We start from the raw sequence: 22,217 nt of genomic DNA on the forward strand, positions 1-22,217 counted from the left end.
TCCAAAGGTCTCTGTCTGTATGTGCTCTGTATTCTTTTGGCTATCTGGAGTTTCCTTCAAAATGTTTCCTCTTTTAAATGATTCCAGTAAACAAATCAAGACCCACCTAGAATTGGTGGAGTCGCATTTCTCTCTAATCAAATGTTCATACCCACAGTTGAGCATGACACATCTCCTGGAGATAATCTAATCAAGTTTCCAACCTACAGTGCTGAATTAAAAGAAAGGCTGCCTCCACAAGATGAACCAGGATTAAAACATGGCTTTGCTAGGGACACGATGCTTTCAAATTGGCACATCCTCCCACTTTGTTCTTCTTCTTTTGGATGCTTTTAGCTATTCAGGGTCTCTTTCCATTCCAGATGAATTGGGTAAGTAGCTTTTCCAAGTCTTCTAAATAGGTTATTGGACTTTTGATTGGTACTGTGTTGAATCTGTAAATTAACGCAGTCTTGCCCTGTCCCTCCTGAGTGGGATTGTGCCTATGGGCTGGGGATGAGTGTCATCTGGATGCGCAGGTCAGCGCTTGCCCAGAGCTGATGGGGCATGGTGGGGATGTGTGCTTGCATGGGTCTAGGGGTCTGGATGCTGATGTACATGGGTGTAGAGCTCAGGGGGTGCATTGTGGGGCTGCACAAGTATATGGGCTGAGGGTAGGTGTGGCCCAGGTATGAAGGTGAGTGCCTGCAGCCTGGATGTGCAGGTGTCTGCCTGCAGTGGGGAGGTGGGGGTATAGGGACTGTATCTCAGGAGGGACAGGGCGAGACTGCATTTGTGCAGGAGAGATGGGTCAGGCTGGGACAGGTGTGCATGTGGGGCATGGATGTGGCTGGGGATGCGTGGGAGGAGGTCGGGGGGGGATGCTTGGTGCACCCTGGGTGGAGCAGATGACAGGGTTCATGTGTGGGCATGTGGGGGTAATCATGGGTCGCGAGGTGGGGTCGGCATGCGTGGGTGTAGTGTGTTCAAAGAACATGGCTTGACTTACTGTCTAGTCGCCATTTCACTGTCTGTGTGCTCCTAGGGGCTCAGGGCCTTCATTTGGAAAGAGGTGCATTAGGATGTTTGCACTAGCTGGGTGGTCTTCAGTCCTCTTTATCTCAGTTCTTCAGCTTTTGCAACGAGGGCCTCCCTATGTGGTGTAGAAGATCCTCACAGGTCACTTACACCCTGGAATCGCTGTCCCAGTTGTTTTCCTGTCACTTCTCTAGCTGTTTCTTGGAATAGTGGTGAACTCAGCCTATCCTATTCTGCCATCTTCCCGGAACTCCCATAAATATTCTTTAAGTAGAATCAGTGTTTGATAATTTGTTCTTCTCTCTTATTCTAACCTAGACAAAAAGAGGCCCCCTCATGAACTAATTTGCCTTTCAACATTGGAATTTGAGGTCAAAGTTTATTAGTGATACAGAGTATTCTTTTGCCTGGGCATGTGCCCTGAATGTGCATTTTCTTTGGAATCTTTATGGGTGGTTCAGTTTTGATTCAGGTCTTGGTCCCCTATGTTCCTGTCCTTTATGTATTGGAATGCTTTTGGTACCAAATATCTGAAACCCCAACTCAAATTGGCTTTGTAAGAAGATTTATTAGCTCATATAATTTAAGAATCCATAGTTAGAATGATTCTAAGGCATAATTCAGTCAGGGCTCCATTTCCCTTTAGTTGCTGTTTTTACAGTATTACTCTTGATTATCCTTAAGTCTTTCTTAAGCTAGCTTCCCTTCTGGCCACAATATGACTGCCAATAGCATTCGGGACTATATGCTTCTTATTCATATCATGGGAAAGGTAGCACTTCTTTCCATAGTCTTTGTTCTTCATGGGTCTGTTATATTTCTGCATGTCTTGTGAGCAGAGGCACTGTCTGCTTTCTTATAACCTATTGTTTAAGGATGTTTATATAGTTAGCAACATTGGAAGATAGAGGTAGTATCTCTTCAGAGCAAAGGAAAGGTTCATTTACTGTCCAGTGTGTAATAAAAGGTAATGTCTGTCTCTAAGGCAAAGATTAGGCAGGTTTCCTGTACAAAATAAAAGATTTGGGTTCCCTCTGCTTAGGGTTCCTCTCCTCTAATATAGTCACTATGTGTACAGGCATTTCTAGTCCTCTTATCTCTCCCTGCATGAATTGGGGTTTGGGGAACCAGAACAAATGCTGTTATTTTGCAACTATTACTGTATATCTTTGTCTCTAACCCAGGAGTGTATTATCTTCTGTCAGCATCCATGAAACTGTGACAGGCTAACTTGTGAGCTTGGAAATAAGGTAAATAAGGTAAAATCTGAGACTCTTCACAGTTCTTCACAGTTATTATGTAAAAGTTCTAAACTTACACTGATAGGCCCAACCCTGAATAAATCCATGTGATTGAGGCAATGACGTAAGTTGACTGCCTTTGAGATGAGTTACCTGAACTAGTCACTGTAGCAAAGGGTTGCATTTTTTAGTATATATTGTTAGAGCAGAGATGGGTCATTCTCTTATCCTTTGTAAACTATAGGAAAGACTGGAGTGGATTAAAAACAACATCAGACTTTAAGAGGAACCAGATAAAATTTTTCTTTCACTAAATGTCTGCCCTTTTTTCTTCAGTAAGCTGTTTCTTACCTAAATTATCTTTCCTTCAGGTTTGTGCAGTGGCATCAGCTAAACTAAATACTCTTCTTCAGACAAAAGTGATTGAAAATCAGGATGAAGCTTGCTACATTTTAGGGAAGCTAGAACATGTTCTACGTCAGTCCATCAAGGAACAGACTGAAATCTATTCATTTCTGATTCCCCTTGTCCGTACACTGCTTTCCAAAATTTATGAACTTCTCTTCATGAACTTGCATCTTCCTTCTTTACCTCTTACCAATGGTAGCGCCTCATTTTTTGAAGATTTTCAAGAATATTGCAGTACGAATGAATGGCAAGTTTACATTGAAAAATACGTAAGTTTTATCTTTTTTTTAGAGTGATATTTTTTTCTATTATTTTCGTGGAAGTAAATATCATTATATATATTTTTTATGTAAGATTGTGCCTTATATGAAGCAGTATGAAACCCATAAATTTTATGATGGTCATGAGAACATGGCACTTTATTGGAAGGATTGTTATGAAGCCTTAATGGTCAATATGCATAAACGAGATCGTGAAGGAGGAGAAAGCAAGCTCAAATTTCAGGTAAAATTTATTATATGCTTTTTGGATCATGGTATTCATGTTGATTATAAGCATTTATTCAAATGAGAGTGATTCAAAGTCTTAAATTTTAAAACAAGTAGTACTTCTGTTTTTTTCTCTGAAAATTATGTCAGAATTAAAAGAAAACCTGTGAACAATAATAATTAAAATGAAGTAACAGCAAAATAGTCTATATTAGTTGATTATGTAAAAAGTTTATGAAGCTGATAGTACATTAGTAATTATCTCTAAGGAGACTGGATGTATATCACTGCTTAGTGAGAACTTTATAACATTAAGTTCTTACATTAGAAAGGAAGAAAGAACTCAAATCTTAACAAAGTAGTAAAAGAAAAGTAGGCTCACAGCAAGCACAAAGAAGAAATCAATAAGGAGCAGATATCAATGAAATTAAAAACAAGTCCAAAATCTGGTTCTTCAGAATATCAGTAAAATTGATAAACATCTAGCCAGATTGACAGAGAAAAAAAAAAAAAGAAAAGGGAAATAAAAAACTACTAGTATCAGGTATAAAGATGGATATTGCTACTCACACCAAATATCGAAATGATAATATAGGAATACTACCATAACTTTATACACATAAATTTTGGAAACTTGGACCAATGGCGTCGACCAATTTCTTGAAAGACAGTTTCCAAAAGTAACTCAAGTATGAATAGATACACTGACTTGTCCTGTATCTATTAAAGAAATCAAATTTGTAGTAAAAGTTCCTGTGGTAATTTGGAGCTGTATGTACCCCCAAAATCATATCCTTAAAGCCAAACCATTCCTGTGGGTGTGGACCCATTGTAGGTAGAATTTTTTTGGTGAGGCTACTTATATTAATATATGGCCCACATCATTCAGGGTGAGTCTTAGCCCTCTTGCCAGAGCCCTTTGTAAGAAAATGAAATTCAGACAAAGAGATAGAAAAACCATGGAAGCAAGAAGCTGAAAGCAGTGAGACCCAGAAGAGAAGTGAGAGACCTGCAGAAGTCGCCATGTGACAGACCCGTCCGGGATCACCAGTAGCCAGTCTTTGGGAAGAAAACATTGCTTTCCATAGCACCTTGATCTTTACATTTTCATAGTCTTAAAACTATACACTTGTAAGTTAGTAAATTCCCATTGTTTAAACCAACCTGTTTTATGGTATCTGCTTTGAGCAACTAAGCAAACTAAAGCAGATTTTGGTACCAGAAGAGTGGTGTGCTTCTGTTACAAATACCAAAATTACTTAAAGGCTTTGTGATTAGCTAATGAATGGAGGTGTGAGTAATTGAGAGGCAGTTGGTGGAAAAGGCCTAGATTGCTTTGAAGAGACCATTGGTATAAATATGGATGCTAAAGATATTTCCAATGGGGCCTTAGATAGAAACAATGAAGGTGTCATTGCAAATGGAAGAAAAGTGGTCCTTGTTTTAAAGTGGCAGAGAACTTCACAAAATTGAGACCTGAGGTCAGATGGAAGGTAGAATTTGAAAGTGAAAAGCTTGGAGATATCCAGACTAAATGTGGAAAATTGGCCTGGTTTTTCCTTTTAATTACATTGTTTCAGTGGAGGCATGTCCCTGGTGGGTCTTAATCTTCTTGGTGGAGCCTTCAGAAGAGCGTGGAATAGAGAGAAAGCACAGAAACTAAGAGAGAAGGACATGAACAGAAGCTCGGAAAGAAAGCCACAGAGCAGCCAGAAGCTAAAAGCAGTGAAACCCAGGAGAGAAGGACCAGCAGATGCTGCCATGTGCCTTATCACATTACAGAAGATTCCAGGATCACTGAATTGCCTGATGCTACCTTGATTTTGACATTTTCATGACCTCAGAACTGTAAGCTCATAAACGAAAAAAATCCCCATTGTTAAAAGTCAACCCATTTCTGATATCACATTTCAGCAACTTTAGCAAACTAAAATAATCAATAATCAAAAACCTCCAAACAGCAAAATGCCCAGAACCAGACAGCTTCATTGATGAATTTTACCAAACATCTTAAGAATTAACACCAAAATATTTGGAAACCCTATATCTTATCAGGGCTTAATATATATGAAATCTTATGGCTAAACAACAAAAAGACAAAAAATCCAATTTTAAAACTGGGTGAAAGATTTAAATAGACATTTCCCTGAAGAAGATATACAAATGTCAATAAAAACACATAAAAAGAAGCTAAACATCATTAGCCATTAGTGAAATGCAAATCAAAACCACAATGAGATACCATTTCATACCCATTAGAATGGCTTTATTGAAAAAAAGAAAAATAATACTACATCCTAATGTAAATTAAAAGAAAAGAAAAGTAAAACTCATGAATGCTGAGTGTGTCTTACAAAGCCCTTATAGTTGCAAAGTTCTTTGAGGAATTGGAACAAAAATTTTATTTAATCATAGTCTAGGCATTTATCTCAAATTTGAATCAGCCACCCTAGAATTAATATTTAGAAACATTAAATCAAGAAAAAACATTTTCTCTGGACCATACTAATTTCATATGCCCCAAGATGGACCCAGCCATGGACTTCTGGGAGTAATGCTGCTCAAGGAAAGATTGTTTCTTAGATATCCATCAAATATTTACATGATGAGAAAGATGTTCTGAGAAACCACCTACTAACCAGATCTGTGAAAAAAAATTTTTTTTCTTTTCTTTTTTTTTCCAGAATACTATCTGGGCACTTCTGTTTGTTCAGTTAATATCTGGTTCTGATTAGAAAATAAAAACATACTTATTGGGAACAAAATTAAAAGTAAGTGTATGTGAAGAAATAGGAACACTCATTCATTGTCAGGGTGTGTAACATGGTGCCACTGCTTTTGAAAACAGTTTGGTAGTTCCCCAGAAAGTTAAATATAGAATTACCAATAATCTGGCAATCCCATTCATAGGCATAGAACTCTTGAAGGTGGATATTTGTACATCAGTGTTCATAGTGGCATCATTCAGAATAGCCAAAAGATGGAAGTTACCCACATTTTTATCAGCAAAGATCTATGGACAAATGAAATGTGGTATATTCATACAACAGAATATTATTTCATCCATAAAAAGAAATGATGTTCTGATTCAGAAACCTTAACTTGCTGTTGAGTGAAAAAACATACATAAAAGGAAAATTCAGTATGATTTCACTGGCATGAAATAGTTACAATAAGCAAATTCATAGGGTCGGAAACTGGAATACAGTTTACCAGACACTGGGGTGGGGGTAGGGAATGGGCAGTGAATGCTTCATTGATACTAAATTTCTGTTTGGGATGATAGAAAAGTTTGATATGGATTATGATCATAGTAGCACAGCATTGTGAATGTAATTAATGCCGCTTAATTTCTATTTAAATGTCCTTAATAGGAGGAATTTTAAGTTGTCTGTGTGTTACACGAAAAAAGATTAAAATAGAAACAAACAAAGTGAGCTGAGCCCTAATGTGTCTATGTTACTATGGTTAATAGTACAATTATAATATTCTTTCATCAGTTGTAACAAAGGTACCACACTAATGCAAAGTGTTAATAATGGTGGGGGTAGCATAGAGGACCTCTGTATTTTCTGCATGATTTTTCTGTAAGCCTAAAACTTTTCTAATGAAAATTTAAACTGAGTAAAGCAGTAAGATCTCCTGGAGCCCTGGATGGCCCCTCTACCACTCCTCATTAGCTCAGCGGGGAGCTGGCTCATGCTCCAGTACGGACTTGTGGTCCTAATCTGGGATGAGCGGAGCAAACCTCATCCCTTCTATAAAAGCATGTATGTCTGGCACAATCTGTTTGGTGGTGGTCTGACGGAATTGTCATCCCAGAACCTGCCCTGTTGTAGAAGGCAACTCACAAAACTCTCCTAAAGAATGTTGCCTGGGGCTGCGTGCTGGCTATATGAAATATAGTGCAGTGCCCTGACTGTGAGGAAACTGTTTCCTAGGAAAGAAGGGACATTCATATATTCATGTAAATGGGGGAATTTTCAGGCCCAAAGTGAATGCCTCAGACAAGACTCATGCCCAAAAGGGATTAGTATGGCCCCTATTCTTTGGTCTTGACCTATTTGCTAAACTGATTGTGTAGATAATCCCTGAATGAGAGCATTCACACAAGCCAGTCTGCAAAGACTGGCAAAAGTATTTGCTTTTTTCCTTCCTTTTTCTTTTTTTTTGGTTAACCTGTGGTGATCAAGGAATGCTTTGTCATATCACTGGCTGGATAAAATTTTAAGGGACAGGCATCTGAGAGTCTAAATTCCAGCAATGATACTTTAAGATATCAAAAGCTCAAGTATCAACAAAAGGTCAGAAATCATACATGGAAGTGATGGTCCATGAAAAGAGAAGATATAAACATTAAAAACCATCAGTAAGAAGGATCATACCTGGGACACACTGAGACTTAAAAAATTATATGGTCCTAAAGTTCCAGGAAAATGGTAGAATAGGAAAGGAGATGCAGGGCTCACTGCTCCCCAAAACAGCAAGTGAACTGTGTGATTCAACTCTTCTGAGGCTCCAGAGACCATATAAATTCTGTGCAACACTCAGGGAAGTGCAAGATGAAGAGACCAAGAAACCACAGTAGAGAACCATGAGTACTTCCAGCTGCAACTCTTCATGCCCACCCCTCACCCACCAAACAGGAATTGGCAGGCAGTCCGATCCCTGTCTGGCAGGCTGCTGTGGATTGAAACAGCCATGGGAGTCCTCTGTCCCAAGTACAGAGGGGACACAGCCCAGTACTGATTCAGCTATTGGCAACGGAATTTAGGCCACTGGATTCCACTATTCTAGCCCATCCTGATCAGGCACCGCTATGCCATTGTTTCCACCGCGTCACAGCTGGCAAAAGGCTAAAAATATCCTCCTTTCTTAGGGCTGAGGGAGATAGGTTGCAGAAGGGTGTCATCTTCTGGGCAGGCCAGGGAAACACAGCCTTGGGAAACTGAAGGAGAAAAAAAAAGGCTTTGTGGATTCTTTCCTGATCATTTCCACAGGGCCCTTTGGATCTGGTCTGCACCCCCTCTGCAGGTACCTGACCCTGTTCTGGCTGGAAAATGTGGATGAACCATCTGTTAAAGAAGAACCTTAACACAAACTCCGTCAACAACAAAATCCTAGACAAGAGAGAAAAACCAACCTTAAGAATAAACCCATCGAGATAAACAGATGCCCACATATCAGGAAAAATTGCAAGCCATATTAAGAAACAGGAAGATATGGCCCCAAAAGGAACAATTAGAAAGTCAGAAGAGATACAGAATTTGGACCGACCAATCAAAGATGTTCCAACAAATCTCATAAGTCAATTCAAGGAGATGGCTAAAGAGATAAAGGATATTAAGAAGATACTGGTGAACATTAAGAAGCATGTGAAAGCATACAAAGAAAAATAACAGATCTTATGGGAATAAAAAGATGCAATATATGAAATTAAAAATACACTAGAGGCATACAATAGCAGATTTGAAGTGGCAGAAGAAAGGATCAGTGAGCTAGAAGAAAAATCATCCAAATTTATAGAAATAAAAAAAATCATAAGATAATACTAAGAAAAACTGTACGCCAACAAATTAGACAACTTAGGTGACATCGGCAATTTCTTAGAAACATTGGACAACCAACACTGACTTCAGAAGAAATAGAAGACCTCAACAAACAAATTGTAAGTAAAGATATTGAATTAGTCATCAAAAACCTCCCAATAAAAAAAACCCAGGAACAAATGCTTCACAGGTGAAATCTATTCATCATTTCAAGAATGATTATGTGAGAAGTTCTAGCTAGAGCAATTAGGCAAGAAAACAAAAATCATCCAAATCAAAAGGAGGAAGTAAAACTTTGACTGTTTGCACATGACATGATCCTGTATTTAGAAAGTCCCAAGAAATCTACAGCAAAGGTACTAGACCCAATAAATGAGTTCAGAAAAGTGGCAGGGTACAAGATCAGTAGGCAAAAATCAATAGTATTTCTCTACAGTAGTAATGAGCAATCTGAAGAGGACATAGAAAAAAAAATCCATTTACAGCAGCAACTAAAAGAATCAGATATCTAGCAATAAACTTAACCAGGGATGCAAAGGACCTGTATTCAGTAAACTACAATGCATTGCTAAAAGAAATTTTAAAAGACCTAAGTGAATGGAAGGACATTCCATGTTCATGGATTGGGAGGCTAAATGCTGTTAAGATGTCAATTCTACCCAAATTGATTGACAGATTCAACACAGTCCCAGTCAAAATTCCAACAACCTATTTTGCAGAAATGGAAAAGCCAGTTGTCAAATTTCCTGGGAAGGTTAAAGGGCTCCAAATAACCAAAACCTCTTGAAAAAGAATGAAGTTGGAGGACTCACAATTCCTGACTTTAAATTAAAATTCCAAATTTCCAATGTAGGCTTGCTTTGCAAAAATTGAAAAGCTAATCATCAAATTTATTTGGAAGGGCCTCAGATAGCCAAGAACATCTTGAGGAAGGAAAATGAAATGAGAGGACTCATGCTTCCTGATTTTAGAGCAGATTGTAAAGCCAGAGAGGTGAATGGTACTGCCAGACTGATCTATGGACTTCAATTGAGGGTTCAGATCTATGGCAGTTGATTTTAGAAAAGGCTGCCAAGTTCATTCAACTGAGGAAGAACAGTTTCTTCAATAAATTGTTTGGAGAACTGGATGTCCACATCCAAAAGAATCAAAGAAGACCCCTTTCTCAAATTAATAAAAATTAACTCAAAATGGATCCATGACCTAAATATAAGAAGCAGTCTTTGTTGGTTCTTTCCTTTCCTTGTTTGGGATTTATTTGCTGTTCTCTTTCTTGTTCTTCCAGGTGTTCAGTGAAGTCTGTTTTTAGCTCTAGGGAATATATGAACCATAAAACTCCTATAAGAAAATGTAGTGAAACATCTTCAAGATCTTGTGATAAGCAATGGTTTCTTAGATTTTACACCCAAAGCACAAGCAATGAAAGAAAAAATAGATAAGTGAGACATCCTCAAAATTGAATACGTTTGTACCTCAAAGGACTTTGTCAAGAAAATGAAAAGGCAGCCTACTCACTGGAAGAAAATATTTAGAGACCATATCTGATAAGGGTTTAATATCTAGAATATGTAAAGAAATCCTACAACTCAACAATAAGAAGTCAACCCAATTTAAAACTGGGCAAAAGATATGAATAGATATTTTTCCAAAGAAGAAATGCAAATGACTAAAAGCGCATGCTCGACATCACTAGTTGTTAGGGAAAATGCAATCAAAACAAAACAGCAATGAAGTATACACCTACTAGATTGACCATTATGAAACAAACTAAAGATTATAAGTGTTGGAGAAGTTGTAGAGAAATAGGAATATTTATTCACTGCTGGTTAGAAAGTAAAATCGTGCAATTGCTGTGGAAGACAGTTTAATGATTCCTCAGGAAGCTATTTATAGAACTGCCATACGATCTTGCTGTCCTCCTACTAAGTATATACTCAGAAGAACTGAAAGCAAGTACGCAAATAGACACTTGCACACCAATGATTATAGCGGCATTATTCACAATTGCTAAAAAATGGAAGCAACCTAAGTGTCCATCAACTGATTAATGGATAAACAAAATGTGGAATGTACTGCAATGGAATATTATTCAGCTGTCAGAAGAAATGAAGTCCTGATGCATGCGGCAACATGGATGAAACTTTAAGACATCATATTAAGTGAAATAAGCCAGAGACAAAAGGACAAATATGGTTTGAGCTCATTCACATGAACTAAATATAATAAGCAAGTTCATGCTATTAATATCTAGAATATAGGATGCCAGAAGGTAGAATGAGGATAAAGAATGGGGAACTGATGCTTAATTTGTGCAGACTTTTAAAATTAGGTTGATTGTAAATGTTTGGAAATGGATAAAAGTGATGGTGGCACATTATCACGTGTGCAATAACAGCACTGAATCATATGTGATTGTGGTTGAAAGGGGAAGGTTAGGGTTGTTTATTATCACTAGAAGTAAAGCTAGAGGGTGAAACAAGGGACTGTGAAACATAGTAAACCCTGCTGTAGATGATGAAGATAGTTAATAGTACAAATCAAATGTTCTTCCGTGAATTAGAATAAATGTATGTCATATCTATAAGGTATTAATAATAGGGTGTATGTGGGAAAAATTGTACCTAATACAAACTATGGACTGTAGTTCACAGTAATATTTTAAATGTTCTTTCATCATTTGTAACAAAGATACCACACCAATGCTAAGTGTCAATAACAGGGATGTGTAAGGGCATGAGGTTTTTCTTTTTTGGAGCTATAAAAGTGTTCTAAAATTGATTTTGGCAATGAAAAATGCAGCTCTGTAATTATGCTAAGAGCCATTGATTGTACATTTTGGATGGATTGTATGGGCATTGGATTGTATGGTGTGTGAATAAAGCTTTTTTGTGTTGTTAATAGTCCTAAGAAGCTCAAAGAGCTGAAAGAAAACATGGACAATGTACTAAAGGAAATCAGGAAAATGATAGAAAAAGAAGGAAATTCTGTAAAGGAACAAAAAAATTGAAGACCACAGTAGCAAAAATTGTAAATTCCCTAGAGGAGTTCAACTGCAGGTTGGAGCTGGCAGAAGAAAGAGTTGGTGAACTTGAAAATGAGATCATTGAAATCATCAAGTCTGAAAAGCAGAAGGAGGAAAGAACAAAGAAAGGTAAACAGAAACTGAGGAACTTGTAAGACATGATCAGCCGTACCAATATATGCATTTGGAAGCCCCAAGAGGAGAATAGAGAAAGGAACAGAGAAGATATTCAAAGTAGTAGATGAAAACTTCCCAAATTTAAGGAAAGGCATGATACACAACGTCCAAGATGCTCAGTGAACCCCAAATAGGATTAATCCAAATAGACCCACTCTTATCAAACTGTTATGATTTATGTAATTATAACTGTGCTATAATCAAATTGTCAAATGCCAAAGATTGAGAGAATTCTGAAAGCTGTGAGAGAAACAATGTGTTACATACAAAGGAGCTTCAATAAGAGTAGGTGCTAATTTCCATTGGAAACTAGAGGTCAGAAGACAACAGGAAGACATATCTAAAGTGCTGAGAGCAAGAAATTACTAACCCAGAATTCTGTATCTGGCAAAAATATCTTTCAAAAATGAAAGAGGGATTAATACCTTCCCAGATAAACAAAAGCTGAGGGAATTCCTCACCACTAGACTGCCCCTATAAGAAATGCTAAAGGGACTTCTGCATGTTGAAAGGAAATGACACTAGACAAATGACTGAAGCCACATGAAGAAATAAAGATCTCTGGTAAAGATAATGGCATGGGTAAATATAAATACCAAGACTAATGTACTTTTGATTTGTAACTCCACTTATTTCCTACAGGATCTAAAAGGTCAATGCATAAAATGTAATGATAAATCAATGGTTTTGGACTCACATTGTAGAAATATGTAATTTGTGACAAAACTACATAAAGGAATATAGGAATATCATTTGTGTATACCATTGAAGTTGAGTCATAATGAAAAAAATGAAATTGTTATTGATTTAGGATGTTAGATTTAAGCCCCCTGGTAACTACAGGAAAATAGCAGATATTATGAAAGCTCATGGTGTTAGTTTGCAAACTGCCAGAATGCAATATATCAGAACTAGAATGGCTTTTAAAAAGGAGAATTTAATAAGTTACAGGTTTACAGTTCTAGGCCTACCTATAAAAATGTCCCACCTAAGGCATCCAGGGAGAGATATCTTAAGAAAGGTTAATGGGTCAGGAACACCTTTCTCAGCTGGGTAGTCATGTGGCTGGCATCTACTGGTCCCTTACTCCTGGGCTCCTTTGCTTTCAGCCTCTGTTCCTGAGAGGGTCCTCACTTTGCTTCTACAGGGCTGGCTTTCATATCTTGGTTTCCCCTGGCTCTCTCCAGGTTCTAACTTGCTTAACATCTCATGGTAATGTCTGCTAGGTTCCAAGCATCTGTGTCAGCTCTTTCTCTGTCAGTTCTGTCATTTCTGTAGGCTCTGCTCTGAAGTTTCCATTGGCTCTGTTGTTTCTGTCATTTGTGTCTCTCTCCAAAATGTTTCCTCTTCTAAAGGATTTCAGTAAACTGATCAAGACCCACCTGGATTGAGTGGAGTCATATCTCCATCTAATCAAAGGTTAAATCCATAATTGGGTGTGTCACATCTCCCTGGAGATAATTTAATCAAACGTTTCTGCCTGCAACATTTAATCAGGTTTAAAATAAATGGCTGCTTCCACAAGATTGAAGCAGAATTGAAACATGACTTTTCTGGGGTACATAATACGTTCGAACTGGCACACTCATGGAAACAAGAAATTAGACTACAAGTTCTACAAGTTGCTGGGGTGGAGTAGGGGGTGGTTTGGAGGAGTGGGGCAGTAATGCATAATGGGTGTAGCATTTCTGTTTGTGAAGATCAGAAAGTTTTAGTAATGGAAGGTGGTGAGGGTACCACAACATTGTAAATATTATTTGTCCCATTGAATGGTATCGTTTGGAAAGTTTGAGATGGAGAGTTTATAAAACTGTTGTATATAGATTCCCACAATTAAGAAAAAATAAAAAGGAGTGTGCCACTAAAGAGAGAATGACATTTAAATGCAGTATATTATCTTGGATGGCATCTAACAAGGGAGGAAGGGAGGAGAAAAGACTCATGATGTTATTGGGTCATGAAAGAAATTGGAAAATAGAGTCTAAGCATTTTATCAATCTTAAATTTCTTGAACTTAATAGCTGTACTTAAGTTGGTTCCATAAGTGACTGTCCTTGTTCTTAGAAAATATACATGGCAATATTCTGCATTCAAGGAGCATGAACTTTACAACCTAAACTCAAGTGTTCAGAAATTGGAATGATAAATAGTTCAGCAGAGAGAGAGAAAGAGAGGAAGGAAGGGAAAGAAAAGGAAGAGAGGGGGAGAAAGAGGGAGGAGGAGAGAATGAGAATAGAAAGAAATGTAGTAAGATAGGTAGATAAGTAGGAAGATAGGAAGGAAGGTGCATTTAGGCATAATTTATGGCTTTACAGTAGAAGTGTTTTTAGGCAGAATGCAAATAACTCAGATTTTTCTTGTCCAGTAATAGACCAACTGCCCTAAGTTATTGACATGATCAAATTCAACTGTAACGACAGAAGAATCAATACATGTGTTAGAAATCTAAAACATCTTCCTTTCATGACACCATGGCTTCCCCATGCTCTTTGCCAGTGTGCTGTAGTGAATAGTGAGCTGTCAGCTATAACAGAGATCAGGAGACATGGGCCTTGGGGTGTCTTTCAGCATCATCATGTGTTCTCAGATAACTTATATGTTATCTGTAACATAAATAGCAGCCCTGAAGCCAGAGAACTTTATACCTACCTTGGAGATGTTTGTATTTATCTTGTACAATAGACTGTTCAGCTTCAACAAAAACCAAGCCCTTTATCCAAGCTAAAAACCTTTCCAAAAATCATAACAGTTAATGACTTCAAGGCTGAGGACCTGCAAATTTAAGGTTCCTTCAGTTCTCATCCAGCTGTATAAAATGGAAATGGCTGCCTAAAGTGCCTTTAAAGAAGTTTGTTTTAAAGATGTCTTAGTCTTATTTCTTTTTCTGAATGGATGCAAATAGATGCAAATGTTCTAAGAAATGATGAATATGCAACTAAGTGATGATATTGTGAATTACTGATTATCTATGTTAATTATTTCATTTGTTAATTTTTTTAATTAATAAATAAATTAAAAAACAAAAGATGTCTTAGTCTTTAGGAGTTGGACTGGCTGCCCTAGAAAAAGTTTCTTTTTGTTAAAAGTGGCCAGGTATCCCAAAAGTAATCATGCCTGAAGTAGTTACTATTCATCATTAAGAACTGTTTCTTTTTAGGAACTTTGCAAAATACTGTATCAGAGAAGTAACTAAGTTTGTTATTTAGATTAAAAAAGGCCTTGAGCTTGGCCAACTTGTTAGAAAAGTTTGAAATTTTATTTATGAAATGGTCAGAAGAAAAAGTTCAAATACAAGTAGAGAAAAATTTCAAAAACTTCAAATGCAAAAAATATATAGAAATCCTACATTTTTCTTGAGCAAACTCCCCAAATGTAAGCAAAGTAGAATACATTATCAGTCGAAATACATTGTAATTATGAACAGTTAATGTTATTTTAATTTAAATATTGCTATAATTGTAAAGCCATAATCTGCATTAAAAAGAAAGAAAAATAGAGGCAAAACAAAGCCATTTTAGATAATGAAAAGAAAGGTAAGAGGGACTATTAAAGGGCCTTCTTTAGACCCAAATAGAAGCATAGAGAACTTCAGGAAAGATGTATATAAGGAAATATGAATGAATGATTTTGATTCAAAATAATGACGATGTGTTTTAGGGTTAAAACATTTATAGAAGTAAAGTGTATGCCAAAAACACAGAAGGTAAGAGGGAATTAAATGGAGTTAAACTATTAAAGTATCCATCATTCTTTCCGAAGTGGTGTAAGTATTAATTTAAGGTAGACTAGGTTGCCCTGAAAAAATAAAAAAGAGTATATAATCAAAAAGCTAACAGGGGGCTCTGGCTCACTGCCTCACTCGCTCTCTGACCTGTGAGTGGGCTACCAGGCATGGGTTGTGACATCTGCGGCAATGGGAAATTCAGTTAACACAGTTGTCTCCTGAAGAGAACCTAAAAGACATTAAGAATGGGTGAAATTGGGAAAGATATCAAAAAGCTACCATCAGGCCCAGATGGTGTTACAGTGAAACAGATTTTTGGAACACCAAGAGATGGTTTTTGCTTTATCCCTATCCCCTGAGTGTGCTAAGCTACATTCAGATAAAGTCACAGTTAAAAAAAAATCCTTCATGAAGAAGAAAGTTCTAAAGCAACATGATGGATTCAGAAGCCATGAAAAAAGGTCACAGATCATAACATCTTTAAAACAAGATATATCACCTTATATTACAAATGTTTGTTGAAATGAAGCACTATTTGTGTGGCTGCTGTGCAGCTTTCAGCAATATAGCAATCACTTTTTCTATTCAGAAGGTGCTCTTTTGGCAAGAGCTATATGGAGTCAAAACCCGTCAAGCAATACTTCAGTTGAGGAGGGACAGATTCTGTAATTTGTATTGCAGAATCCTTCCCCCATTAATGCAGAAGACAACTACACTGGCCCTTATGTTTGGTCTGTATGAGGATTTTACTTGCCTTCTCTGTGAGCATGTCAGCACTCCAGAGTTTGTAACTCCTAGCGTGGTGGCAGTACTTGCAGGGACAACCAAAGCAGTTTTCACTTCATATGAAAGAGTTCAAATATTGCTTCAAAACCACAAGCATCATAAGAAATTTATAAACACTTATCTGAAATCCTGTGGAACTGGAGAATATCACCAAAGTGTGGTGCCCATTCTGTTCTGTAAGAGATTCAGCAATGTCCTTTATTTTTTCACCTTCGAGGTCCCATTAAGGAGTATTTGCCTACTGCAATGACTCATAGTGCTCATTTGGTCAGTGATTTTATCTGTGGACAGCTAATGAGTATGATGTTGGGATTCTTCTTTTTACCACTAATGTTGTAAAGACTCGTGTGCAGTCTTAAACTGGTAGAGAATTTCAGTCTTTCCCCAAGGTTTTCCAAAAAAAATTGCTTAGAACAGGATGGGAAACTGACAGACTTTTGCAGAGGTGCCCATCTGAATTATCATCGGTCCCTCATATCTTGGGGCATAATCAGTGCAATTTAAGAATTCATGTTAAAGGTTATATGAAAGAATTCATTAGTTAAGTGTCATTTATCAATCACATAGACCTAAGAAAAATGTGCTATGTCCTGGTTTCTAATTGGCCACATACAAGTTGATATGAATCATAAGTCCAGGGTACAGTAAATTATGGGCAGAACTGTTTTCTTTAAGTACCAACAATAACAAAATAGAAAGTTTCTGTAGGAAAATTAGAGTTTTTCTTTTTTTTTTAATTATTACCAAGAGCTTTAGACTAATAGTCTGATTAAAAGCTATCTATGTCCTTTGACACAAAAACCTACTAGTCAAGATTGTTCTTTTTCAAAAAACACTCTGACCTTCTGTATTGAAGCATAAGTGGCCATGACCAGAGAAAAGGTTTTCAGAACCCCATGACTTCTTAGGTTTATTTTTGTTACTCCATTTCTTGCTTCTCTGCTCTTCAGAGGAGTTGCAAAGTCTTTGTTAAACTTGAGCATATACACATTAAAACATAGCAAAACAGTGAAGAAAAGCAGCTTATTAGGTATAGGCTTGTTGTGATAAATGGCTTATATTAGTTTTTAAAATAGGACCTATTGATATATTATCCTGACTGTTTCTATTTAGATATTTTAGAATAAAGCAGATTATGAAAGATCCCCTTTTGTTTTCTGAGTTAGAAAGTTTGCCATTTCATTCTGAAGGTGACTGTAAACACTTCTAAAATACCCTTTTATTGATTTCATTTAGTTTACTGCCTAAAGATAGAGGATTTAAATTTTGTTATTGACACTTGATCCTGTTAAGAAGTTTCTTGGTAATTGCTTATAGACCAACTCTGGTTAACTCTATTTCTTTGAATTGGTGCAAAGAAGCTTTGGTTTGTTTTTTCCTTGAGTAGTTTTGTCATATTTGAGTAGTATCCTGTTCCCTTGGATTGTTCCTTAAAACAAAATACTTCCACATGTTTTTAGTTTGGAAGTCTATTAATAGAGCCCATATTTTTTTTCCTGGTTTCTAAATGTTGTAAGGGGGAAAAAATGCAAGATAGCTTCCATCCCAGTGTTAGCTTTCATTTTTTTTTTTTGTTTGTTTTTTTAGCCTTCTTTTTGTGTTACTCTTGAAAATAGAAGCTTTTGGTATTTTGACATTTGGGGAACCTGAATTTACAATTGTTATCATTAAAATAATAAGAGTGTGAAAGTAAACAACAAAAACAAAAATAGAATAATGAGAGTTTAAAAGCATAAGATTTATTTGAAGAGTTTTTGTTTGTTTGTTTTTTGGCACGAGCAGGCCGCAGGAATCAAACCCAGGTTGCCTTCATGGCAGGCAAGAATTCTGCCACTGAACCACTGTTGCATCACTGAAGAGTTATTTTTGAATTTAGGTGTTGGATATAGCTAGATAGCATACTTACTTCTTACCTAATACAGATGAAAACTTATTTGTCAGAAAAATCAAATTTTAGAATATTTTTTCCAGATAAAAAGGCAAAATGATTCATACACCAATTAGATAAATAATAAAATGTGTGAAACATCCTGGAAAAAATAGCTTATTGCTTTTTAAGAAATCCACCTCTATAAATATCATATAGCTGATATTATTTTCCAGCATCTGACATGGTATAGAGAAATTAGATTTATTACCGGCTTTACATCATTCTAGGTAACTGCATGTGGATTTGTACATATGCCCATCAAAATAAAATCAGAGCCTCAATCAGTTGTTTACTCAAATTATGGACATATAGTCTAAAAAAGTGTTTACCTCTGAATGCAGTATCTTCCAACTATAAAAGATAAGGAAATATTATCAAGCATTTGTCCGGCAGTAATGACGCTTAATAGCTTTACAGCAGTTCTGTTTCATAGTGTTGTGCTGGAAATGGCAGTTTATTTTCAAAACCAAGATACAGATTCAGAGATTTCTGAAAACGAGAAGTTGATACCAAATAAATGTGAGTAGCATCCTTTGGCCTATTACAGTCAGGATATGAAAGGAATTGAGTTTCAGAAATGTATGAGAAAGGTACTTTGCTCCCTCCTTCATATGTGTGTGTGTATATGTGTGTGTGTGTTAGTTTGGCTGTCTGAACATGCACAGCCATTTCTCAGTGGCCCAATACAGTACATGGCAGTGATAGCCCTGGGGAATGTCTGGCCTTGAAAATGAACTCCACTGGGCCTTGGGTCTATGGTTTTCCTTTTTTTTTTTTTTAATTTCATTTTAGTAACACGTAATAACACAGAATTTCTCATTTTAGCCATTTTTTGTGTGTACAATTCAGTGGTATTATACTTACAACCTTGTGCTGTCATCATCACCATCTATTCCCAAAACTTTGATCACTCTACAGTACTTTTTTTCCTTATACTCCATGCAGGTAATAGGAAACACTTTTGTGAAATACAAGAGAATTCTAAGGAAAATGCTGTCTCAAATATATGGCATTTAAAAACAAATATTTTTATTGTTCAACTCCTATAATATTTTTTTACTTCCTTATCATGTTTTACATCTTTGAACTGGAAAGACATTACCAGGAATGTTTTTATGTATCCTGTAGACCCCTTAAATTTGACATAGACTGAACAGAATCTATGAAAGCCAAATGCTTTGCCTGAACTGTAAAATATGTTACAATGTATTATAATAAGTAAGAAAATAAGTAATAAATAAAGCTTTTCATATGAAAAACTTTAAAAGTATCCTTTCTGCTACATATGTGGCAAAGACTGCTCATGAACACAGGATACTTTGGGTTTTGCTTCTTATACTTCATGTCTGATGCTACCAGTAGTACATATGGACACAATATAAACAGAATTAGAGACGGTATGAGTCCTCAGGACTGCACCACAGACTAAACACAACTTTTATATGGTGACATCTTTCTGTCTTATTTGTTTCATTTATGGGTGGGACAAATTTGGTGTTTTTGTCTGAATAGTCAATATTCATCTTAACTTACAGTTGGTTATATAATTACATGCTATATATTGTGAACCATGCAATAAAACAGAATTGTGTATATATATATATTTAAAAAGCTAACAGAGAACAATAAATGGTAAAAAAAATTTTGACTTAAGTTTTTATTGTCTCTAAGGCTTCTAAAAATATTATTTCTGCCATTTTACCCTCTGTTTATTTGAAGGGGCCAAGTTAGGAAATCTGATTTCTAATACCAGATATAAGACTTATTAACTGTATTATCTTGGGGACAACCTACTTAATCTCTTTGGACTCTAGGTTCCATACTGTAAAGCAAAGCGTTTAGATCTTAAATGCTGCCTAAAGGTCTAAAAATCATTTTATTTTTATTTGGGCTAATTATTTAAATTATAGGAATAAGTTTCAGTTGATAAGGAAAATTTTTTTTTTATCTGAAACTCATCCTCTCATAGTCAGTAATTGTGCTGTTAATATTTTGGGTATTGTCTTATGACCTTTTTTTTTTTTAAATGGTGTGTGTGTGTTTAAACAAATGTGTTCTTATACCATATATGATATTTTATCCTGTTTTTCTCACCTCATTGTTAGCATTTCCTTATGTCATTAAATTGATGCAGTTCTTTGGTATATATCTTTGTGCCCTTGTGTATATATTTGGTTGAGCCAAAATTGGACAATTTAATTTGCTACTTACTTTTTAATTTAAAATATATTGTGGACAATTTTGCATGCCATTATATGGCTGCACAGTATTCTTTTGTGTTATGATGATAAACATGTTTAATTTTGTTTCTCACTGTTGGACCTACTTTACTTACATCTTTTTCTTTATTATAAATAATATTGGACATCTTTAGAGTCATATCTTTGTGCTTATCCAGAGTGACTTCCCTAGGATAAATGGAATTACTAATTATGATAAAGACTGTTGTTATAGTCTGTTAGGCTGCCAAAATGAAATATAACAGATATGTGCAGGCTTTTAACAATGGGAATTTATTAATTTACAAGCTTACAATTCCGAGGTGATGAAAATGTCAAAATCAAGGCATCAAGATGATACCTTCTTCCTGAAGACAGGCTGCCTGCTATCCTGGGCTCCTCTGTCACATTGCAAGGCACATGGCAATTCTCTGCTGGTCTCTCCCCTTCTCTCCCAGCTTCTGGCTTCAGTGGCTTCCTCTCTGTTTCTATGGCTTTCTCTCTCAGCTTCTGTGTCTTTGTCTCTGAATTTCATTCTCTTATGAAAGACTTCAGTAAGAGGATTAAGACCCAGCCTGAAGGAGGTGGTCACATCTTTTAAGATCCTTCTCACCAAAAGATACTACTTACAATGGGTTCACACTCACAGGAATAGATTAACTTTAAGAACATATTTTTCTGGGGTCCATAAAGCCTCCAAGCTATCACAACAGTTATATTGCCCTTAGAGAAGATCTACCAGTTTATAGTCCCAACATTTTCTATGTAATTTAACTAATAGCTTTTGTAGGAAAACCTAATTTAAGAATATCCTTATATGCTTGAACTTCAGTACTGTCAAATTGATGTTTAAACATCATGGAGGTCTTAAGATTTCCTCCATTTTCTCGGCAATGATTTGTTTTAAATTCTTAATAACAATGTATCCCAAATCATTGATTTCCTACTAGTCCAGAATTAATTATAGTAACAACTATAATAAGTTGTTTCTTTCTATTTATTAAGAGCTTGCTATTTTGTACTGGCACTGTATTAAGCAGTTTAAATCTTAATCTTTGTGATGAAGACTATTGTCACCCTCATTTTACAGATGAGAGCAATGTGTCTCAGAGTTAAGAAGCTAAGGCCTAACTCCAAAGTCTGTATTCTTAACCATACACTGTTGTACTGCCTCTCTCTTAAATTATTTGATCTGTTTCTTTAACTCTTCTTTTGATGTAATTCAGTGTTGATTTGTTTGAAACAAATTAATGCTGACATTTTATTTCCTAACATATAAATATCAGTATGACTTAAATAAACCAGTGTAACCACTTGTCTCTGAAAATTATAAAACCTTAAGTTCAGACCTTCAGGTTAAATCTTGGTAGAAACTATTATTGTAGCCTATTTTATTCTGAAAACTGGAAAAAAGGAATATATGAATTTGTTTGCTAGCTAGTATGCAATTCAGATAGCACAGGTCCAAATGATGAAACTTTCATCATGAGAGATTGGCTCCTATAGATTTCTTTTGTCTTTGGCATTGCCTTTTGGGCCGTGGCTGGCAGTGTAGAATGTGGTTACTCTTCCTTCTATTTCCTTTAAACTTGAGTCTCATTGCAGATGCCTTATAATTAAAAAGTTCCCAAATAAAAGGTTAATAATTCTGAGTTT

At 36.2% G+C, this 22,217-nt stretch overlaps 1 protein-coding gene and 1 pseudogene across 20 annotated transcripts in view; both read left to right on the plus strand.

The window, feature by feature from the left end:
* The window catches only part of NBEAL1 (neurobeachin like 1), a 312,588-nt gene that overhangs the window by 204,493 nt on the left and 85,878 nt on the right, over nucleotides 1-22,217 (plus strand). For 19 of the 20 annotated variants that reach the window (XM_077154757.1, XM_077154758.1, XM_077154760.1 and 16 more), the window contains 2 exons: nucleotides 2,630-2,935; nucleotides 3,021-3,170. The exons of the other annotated variant lie outside the window; for it this stretch is intronic. In XM_077154757.1, coding sequence (XP_077010872.1) covers nucleotides 2,630-2,935; nucleotides 3,021-3,170 — 456 coding nt within the window. The remainder of the gene's footprint in view (nucleotides 1-2,629; nucleotides 2,936-3,020; nucleotides 3,171-22,217) is intronic. 20 annotated transcript variants of the gene reach the window in all.
* On the plus strand, nucleotides 14,879-20,246 carry LOC143677992 (mitochondrial nicotinamide adenine dinucleotide transporter SLC25A51-like; annotated as a pseudogene).

This window comes from Tamandua tetradactyla, chromosome 3 (assembly GCF_023851605.1).
Source record: "Tamandua tetradactyla isolate mTamTet1 chromosome 3, mTamTet1.pri, whole genome shotgun sequence".
NCBI lineage: Eukaryota > Metazoa > Chordata > Mammalia > Pilosa > Myrmecophagidae > Tamandua > Tamandua tetradactyla.